The 8,563-nt window shown below is 37.5% G+C and overlaps 1 protein-coding gene across 1 annotated transcript; it reads left to right on the forward strand.

Annotated features, from left to right (window-relative positions):
* Window positions 1–5,071: 5,071 nt before the first annotated feature.
* Window positions 5,072–8,336, forward strand: LOC306996099 (arrestin domain-containing protein 3-like). The gene is made up of 7 exons (XM_079608225.1): window positions 5,072–5,473; window positions 5,565–5,606; window positions 5,703–5,763; window positions 6,340–6,487; window positions 6,593–6,689; window positions 7,313–7,569; window positions 7,781–8,336. The coding sequence occupies exons 1-7, from the start codon at window positions 5,206–5,208 to the stop codon at window positions 8,195–8,197; spliced, it is 1,290 nt and encodes a 429-aa protein (XP_079464351.1). The 5' UTR covers window positions 5,072–5,205; the 3' UTR covers window positions 8,198–8,336.
* Window positions 8,337–8,563: the final 227 nt, after the last annotated feature.

An 8,563-nucleotide genomic window follows, 5' to 3' on the forward strand; every position in this document is an offset into this window, starting at 1 on the left:
CTGGCTGTACACAAAGTTCTCAATGCTTCGGTTTGCATGTAGGGACCCTCATTATGCTACCGTGTTAGTGTGGGGCTATTTTGGGGCTCAATTGACAGCAGTAATATTAATATGTAACCTTTTATATTTTTACTTGGGGATGTTTATTGTTATTAAGCTAAAATATATATCCTATACTGTTTATTTTTGTCTATCTAAACCTTCATTTTACATCCCTTAAAAAGGACAAATCCTGCTTTATTTATTTTTAAGTAGAGTAAGGTTTCCATAAATGTTTTATGCCTTATACAGTTGCAGGGACTAGTATGTAAACCCTTGGATTTTCTATGACTTTCTGAAAAGCAGAAAAACAAGTCTGCTGAAAAAACAACCACATATATATATATATATATATATATATATATATATATTTAAATAAAACTGCATGCATTTTGCGGAAGAACATTGTTTGGATGTGTTTTGTGGCACCGTTAAACACATGGAAATCTAAAAGATATAATCTGAACAGGTGCCATGTTGTATGTTATTGTTTTGACTTTATTGGAAACATTGATATTTTTAAATAAACGAGATATCAGGAGTTTAACAACATGTTGTTGTTGTTGTTTTTTTCTTTCTTTTCTTTTTGTTTTGTTTTTTTCTTTACAACCATGATTTTCCAGGGACCAGACTGGGAATGGTTGTAACATGGGGAGAGTTGTAACACCACCAAGTTCACCTATGATAATTTCATAATTGGGGGAAACCCCCTGGTGTGACCACCATGTGCCTCATGCAGTGCAACACATCTCCTTCGCATAGAGATGATCAGGTTGTTGATTGTGGACTGTGGAATGTTGGGCCACTTCTCTTCAATGGCTGTGCGAAGTTGCTGGATATTGAACACGCTGTCGTATACGCCGATCCAGAGCATCCCAAACATGCTCAATGGGTGACTTGTCCGTTGAGTATGCTGGCCATGCAAGAACTGGGATGTTTTCAGCTTCCAGGAATTGTGTACAGATCCTTGCAACATGGGGCCGTGCATTATCATGCAGCAACATGAGGTGATGGTCTTGGATGAATGGCACGGTATCTCTGTGCATTCAAAATGCCATCAATAAAATACACGTGTTTGTTGTCTATAACATACGCCTGCCCATACCATAACCCCACCGCCACCATGGGCCACTCGATCCACAGCGTTGACATCAGCAAACCGCTCACTCACACAATGCCATACACGCTGTCTGCCATCTGCCCTGTACAGTGAAAACCGGGATTCATCCGTGAAGAGAACACCTCTCCAAAGTGCCAGACGCCATCGAATGTGAGCATTTGCCCAACTCAAGTCGGTTACAACGACGAACTGCTGTCAGGTCGAGACCCCGATGAGGACGACGAGCATGCAGATTCCCTGAGACAGTTTCTGACAGTTTGTGCAGAAATTCTTTGGTTATGCAAACCGATTGTTCCAGCAGCTGTCCGGGTGGCTGGTCTCTCCCTCAAAACTTGCGGCATCTGTGGCATTGTGCTGTGTGATAAAGAGGAGTGGACCAACATTCCACAGGCCACAATCAACAACCTAATCAACTCTATGTGAAGGAGATGTGTTGCACTGTGTGAGGTAAATGGTGGTCACACCAGGGGGGGTTTCTTTTTAATAATGAATGCCTAGACAGTGGAAAAGAATGGCAGATAGATGTGTGCCTGGCAGTCTTAAAAAAAAAAAAAAGGAACTAATGAGGTTTCAAAGAAGGACAGGTCAGTCAGATTAGTTGCGACAATAATAATGCTGAAAGCCAGTGGTGAGGATTCTGAGACATTAGACAATGAAAACTTTTATGTTGTCTGTATGGAGCCATTTTGCAACTCAAAGCCAAAGGAAATGTGGGCCCACCAAGCCTGCACTCCAGACTTACAAACAGATTTATACACACATGCACACACTCCTGAGTCAGAAAGTGTATTTGAGCTGTGGTTGATCACAGAACGAGAGGTATTGTTTTGGATTATTTCAGTAAACCTGTTTTTGAAGCATATTCCATGGTGTGGCTGCTGTTTTTTCTTCTTTTGTCTAATTGTCTAGCACTTTGTTACAATATCCCGGTAGTGGAGTTGAAATGTAACAAAGGCAAACCATGTATTTGATTTGTTACTTATAGTCAACAGCATTTTCAAAAGGGACCTTCAAAATAAAGTGTTCAAAGGACCAAAAGCCAGAGAAAGAGTTGACAGAGAAAGTTAATTATCAGCGTCTTGATTTCGTTGACATCTCAGTTTACATCTCATTATTTAATTATTGCAATTGCGATATAGAAACTATAAAATCTGAATTGTGAGATTAAAACTGAATGTAAATTCACATGCAGAGCTTTAGAATGTATATAAATAGCATTATGGTTGATTATTTTCTTTTTCTGAAAAGCATAGGCCAAATATTATGAAACTACAGTAGTCAACATTTGAAGTGGATAAAAAAAAGTTCATCAAAGTTGTCCTAAGACAAGATCAGGTATTGTTCAAAATTCATGTATAACTTTGATGAAAGGTTTTGATCCACTTCAAATGTTGACTACTGTACTTGAGCTTGAGCCACTGATTTGTATGTGTCTTGAAGGGGATGGGCTTTTTTACATGTTTTGAGATCATTTAAATTCATGTACTGTAAATGACATAGACCTTTGCTGGATATTGAAGGTATTATTTAGGAATTATCTAAATAATGGCACAAAGTTGCTTTCCAAAACCTTCGCTCTCTCTGCTCCTCTCTGGTGGAATCTCATGACCTGCTGAAACCATCACAACTTTCAAGAAGCAGCTCATAACACACATTTTACACCAGCCCTTAACCACTCCACAACCAATGCTCCTCTATAACTAAGTCACTTTGGATAAAAGTGTCTGCTAAATGCTTACATGTAAATGCTGTCATCTATTTATTGAAATTAGAAATGATCTTCACTCTTGCAAATTGATACATTTCTGAATTTTGGTATAGCTCAAATTACGATGTCCATGAAAACACTAAAAATATATATAATATAATCAATATATGCCTTTTCAATATGATGCATGGTTCCATGACCAAAACACATCAATAAATATTGTATTTTATTCTTACTTTAAATGTAAAATTGGTAGTTTTACAATGGTAGGCTAAGTGCATGCATAATGGTAGATTGTGCATGCTACGTGTGCGACAGAACGGGGATGTAACAACTAAAGGTAAATTCCAAGAATGACATATGACCCACTGACTTCTTCTTCATTAACACTCCCATGCATTCAAAGACAAATCCAGCTGCCTGGAGAGTAGACAGTTTTAGCAGCAAGATTTATGCTATTAAATCTGAAAGAAAAACATAAACACAGACTGCTATTATTCTATGGAAGTCTTTTAGAACTGATTTACAAATGTAGCCTTTTTGCAACACTGCTTCTCTGTAACCAGTTATGTAAATATGAGAGCAGATATTTCAGTACTGGTAAACCACCTCAGAAAGGCCTACATGTTTCGATCGAGTCGTCAGAAATACTGGTTAACCTATGATTTTTTTTATGACATTTTGTGACTTTTTCCAGAGTCATGGACATGCATGCAAAGTGAGGGATGTGTTTTGAAGTGTGCACACATAATTTTGATGTTCGTGGGTTGACCCGCATATTTTTATGATCCATGGCAACTGTCCTGAACCAAAATGAAACCATATCTTGGTTTTAACATTAAGATTATTTGAAAATTCACTTAATTAAATTTTACATTTTACATAAGACAATCACCTGTTACCAAGTCTCCTGTCCTTGTGAAACCATAGCACATTAGGCTACGTGATACTCTTAAATAACATACAAGTTTGAGAACACAAAAATACTTCAAAACAATTGCAACACGGTCTTTTACCAAGGTAACGTTAGCTAGAAATATGTTAATAAAGGCAGGCAACGCAAGTTGAGCACACTAATCATTAAATATTATCAGATTTTTATATTTTAAAAACAACATTGATGTAACTACATACACATACTACATTCACATGTCAGTGTATTATATACATATTGTAAATCAATGCATTTATTGACTACAAATGACCATAAATCACAGTTCTGCTCTCAACTATTCCAGCTGCGCTGAAGTCACGCTCGCTATACTTCTTTATTTGAATTGGCGCCGAAGCACTTCCTGGAACTATCCGCCGTTACGCGAATCACGTGACGAAGAACCATTTCGAACTTCCGTTGTCGCAACTCTCTCTATATGGCTCTGGTTTTACCCAAAGTTGAACATTCAACTCTCAGCGCCTCGTTATGCTCCTGGCGTTCTAAAAACGCGGCGTTCCCATTGAAAACAATTGAAAAAACACGCCAGCCGCGTGAAAAAACGCTTTGGTGGACACACGGCCCAGTCAATATGAAGACGCGTTTTTTTTTATTGAGTAACGTTAGGCCTAACTATCACCATTTTCCCAGATAGTGTATAGATTTTTAGGCATTCTATTATCTCAAACAGCCCGAAAATAGTGCATTTAGCTGACGTAAATGGGGAAAAAAATCGCCCCGGTGGAGTATGCCCCCGGACTCCGGTTTGGGCTAAGCCCCGAATGTTACATCGTCTGGCTCCGCTGGCCACAGGTGAGACGGAGTCAGGAGAAAACGGCGGAAGGCATAGTCTGCTGAAGATGGTGCTCGCTCAGGCTGAAGGGCTTGTTCAATGGCGAAGTTCAGTAAACACAGTCAGAGACGTGGAGTTGTCGCTGAAGGAGTTATATCTGCTACGTTCGCCATTGGAAGTGCAGCTGCAGTGCAAATGCGTTTTAAGCTCAGTAAATCGAGGAAAGGGAGTTTCCCCACTGCCTATTATATTAATTTACCAATCACTTCAATTAATTATTTTTTAATTACACTTGTAAGTAAATAAATAAGGAATAAATCAAACTGTTATGTTATTCTAGAGAAAATATAGGATATGTATCTAATCTATTATCAAACGTTTTGAAACTCATCCCGACTGCAAGCGGCAAATCTCTCAGGCGATACAAAAAATTCAGATAGGCTGCAAAATGTTTTGTCCCGAACAGCACACAGAAAAATAAGTGCCTCAAACTTTGGTATGCCCCACCCACAGCTGGAAGTCCACATACTTTGCTAATTGTTTCAGTCCATAGGATAAAGCGATTCCATTGAGTTCAAACGTCAGAAGCGGATACTGCCTGGACTGGGGACACGATGTCCCTCACCGTGAAAAGCATTTCTGTAATTTACAGTCCTATCAATCAAAACAACACCTTCACCAGCGGGGATTTTATATCGGGAAAAGTCATTCTAGATGTAGCGAAGGACACGAAAATGCAGTCGCTGAGTGTGAAAATCAAAGGGAAAGCAGAGGTTTTCTGGACCGAGCGTCACTGTAAAAACAATGTTGTTTACTCGGAATCGGATAAGGAGAAGTATTATTCCGTGGAGAAGTTTTTCGTTCGGGGGGAAAACACGCATGGTACAGTAGGCTACATGGGTTTTGTGGTACAGTTAGTGGAAATCAGGTCGATTTAAAAAGCTTTATTTTGTTCTGTAACTTGATCTTGTAGGTAATGACCACGAGACGCTGAAAGATCCATCAGGACAGCCGTGTAAGTCTGTTCGCGGATGAATATTGCAAAAAGAGCTTTGAGAATAAAATTTAAAAACATGCTCTTTGCTTTAATATAATAACTTTTTTTATATAGATTCTTCGGTTGTGGCAGCAGGCCGTCATGTTTATCCATTCACCTTTCAGTTGCCTCTACAGTAAGTTGGTTCGTTGCATCTAGTAAAATAGGCTAATTGACTGTACAATGTGTATGTGGGTCTAACAACAAGGATGCCCGAGATAATAGGCTAAAGTAAAGTATTTGAAGGGCAAAGTAAAAAAAATATATATATATATAAAAATTATAGCCTATATAATGTTTTTAGTAATTTTTGTATTCATATTCATAAAATATTTTATATTAAGACAAACAAACATAAATAAATCTCCTTTGGTGTACCATCAAGTAAAAAAATACTAATACTTTCTTTGCACTTTGAGTATGTATGAACACAACTGTTCTAAAAAAAAAAAAATCCATACGTTTTGGTTATGCCTCACTAACTTTGATTTGGTGGACTTTTTCAGATATTAATTATATCTTAAAACAAAATGGCTTGACTGCACAATTTAATATAAATGTATTACTAAAATATGAAAATAGAATTAATAAAATAGAACTTTTAATTTGGCTAATTCTTTTTTTTTTTTTAGGAATTTCAACCTTTTAATGATACTTTACTTTCTGCCTGTACAATTACTCTGTGTTTACACATGGCATTATTTTCTTATAGGCACTTCCCACCAACCTTCAAAGGATCAGTTGGAAAAATCGTCTACACTTTGGAGACAAAACTATCCCGATCAATGCGTATTTCTAGCAAAGCCAAAGCAGAGTTTCACTATGTCCCCAGTCCTGTTGTGTCCAATCCTGAACTAATGGTGAGATTACGACTATATGCACTGACTTTCTAATGTATATCATACATTCCTCTACTATGTTTTGAGGTTCAGTCACCTCTCTTTTACATGTTTTGTCTTGTTTAGGCGCCTCAGTATGGAACCAAAGATAAACAAATGAAACTCTTCACCTCTGGGAGTGTCTCCATGAACATAAACACTGAGAAAATGGGATACTACATCGGTAAAATTATAGCTCTTATTATAATACCTCAGCAGTGTTTATGTTTTTATTTCTCAAACTCAAAGTTTGATTACTATAGACAACCATTTCTGAATCTTTGTAAGAAGATGAAATGTATAAACAATTGCAAACACCAAACATCTCTGGAGTAGGTGAGAGTTGGATGGATATTTTCCACAAGTTTTTTTGTTAATTCTCTGCACTGTTGTGTAAGCAAGTAGATTAAAATAATGAATGTGGTCATTTCAGATATTGTGATTCAGCTATTGTAATAATTGACAAAGAAGTTACATATTTCATGCTTGAAATCAACCATACAGTAAGTCCATCTGAACTCACTCATCACTTGTAGAACTGGTTCTACCTGTTTTTTCTCCCTCCACTTTTTGTGGAAAAGCATCATTACACAAAACGGATACATACAATTATAATGTAAAAAGTACTGTTTTCTTTATAAATGTACATTTTTAATTGTGTATTTTTATTTTATTTCTCATATGTAACATGATTCTCAATTAAGATGCCTATTTTTTTTATTCTTAAAAGAGTCTTAGTTTCTTGGGATAATTCATCAAGTAATGCAATTTAAATTTAACTAATTGTCTTATTGTGTCTCACTACAGGAGAGGGCTTGAAAGTTTTGGCTGAAGTTCAGAACAATTCATCCCGTGCAATCAAGCCAAAATACTGCCTGTATGAAAAACTCAGTTTTTTCGCAAGAGGAAAGAGAAAACTTCACACACATGACCTTTTTAAAGAGGAAGGGGAACCTATTGAGCCGAACTCAAGAAAAATCGTCACCAAAGTGCTGCCCATTCCTCCCAGCCTTACCATCTCTATCCTAAACTGTAGGATACTCAAGGTTGAGTACAGACTCCGGGTGAGTTTCAGCATCTAAAGCAAAACAAACAGTCACATTGCAATGAAGTGAACAAATATATTGGCATGTCAAAATCCAGCCTTGAAATGTTTTTAATTCAAAACTGGATTTTGACATGACAACCATCTTTTAAATCAAGAGCTGTGCTGATTGCTCATCTCGTTCAAAGACACATTTCTGTTGCCATTGCCCACTCCTATTTTGTTCCTAGGTCTACCTGGATGTGCCATATGCCTCAGACCCGGAGATCAAATTCCCTATAGTGATTCTTCCTCTTCAGTCTTTATCAGCTGCAAGTAGTGCTACGAACAGTGACTTTCAAATCCGGAATCATCCAGCAGGAGGCAATGCATACCCCAACCCACCTTCTATGCCACCCTCTGCCCCACCACTTAATGCTGTTGGACAATCTGGTCAGTTTGCTGCCCCTGGCCACTACAGACCTCCTCTCAGTCAGTTTCCTGCTCCTGGTTACCCAGGACCTCCGGGTCAGTTTGCCCCCTCTAATTACGTTGGACTTCCTGCTCAATTTGGTCCTTCAGTTTCACATCAGTCTGACTCAGCTCCACCTCCATATCTGGAATATCAACTATATCCACAGTTTCCAGAACACCCTGAAAAATCTTAGAATTGAGAAAGAAAATCTATTTTTAGACATCAGTAGCCGTATTGGTATCGGTGATACTGGCCTTCTATCATAAAAAGATGCAATTAAACAAATATTTGAAATATAGGAGACTGTCGTTGTTTCTACATTAATTTGGAGATTAAATGTGTAATTATTACAATATAAAAATATATAAATAACTTTAATTCTAAATAATACAACTTTAACTCTAATTTTAGGTGTGATTAATTACAGAAAAATGTGATTAAAGGACAATTCCGACGAGTTAGACCGTTCTCTGGGATGTGTTTTCATGCTAATCGAATGTATCCAGTTTTAGCTCGAACCACTGATTAGCTTATAACGCTAGTATATAGGGCTTAGAGT

This window comes from Phoxinus phoxinus (assembly GCF_949152265.1).
Source record: "Phoxinus phoxinus genome assembly, chromosome: 3".
In the NCBI taxonomy this organism is placed as follows: domain Eukaryota; kingdom Metazoa; phylum Chordata; class Actinopteri; order Cypriniformes; family Leuciscidae; genus Phoxinus; species Phoxinus phoxinus.

Excerpts from the sequence above, each read along its gene's own strand:
- LOC306996099 (XM_079608225.1), top strand. The coding sequence starts at position 5,206 with ATGTCCCTCACCGTGAAAAGCATTTCTGTAATTTACAGTCCTATCAAT. Across the intron at positions 6,690-7,312 it reads GAAAATGGGATACTACATCG|GAGAGGGCTTGAAAGTTTTG; the intron begins GTAAAATTATAG and ends GTCTCACTACAG. Across the intron at positions 7,570-7,780 it reads AGGTTGAGTACAGACTCCGG|GTCTACCTGGATGTGCCATA; the intron begins GTGAGTTTCAGC and ends TTTTGTTCCTAG.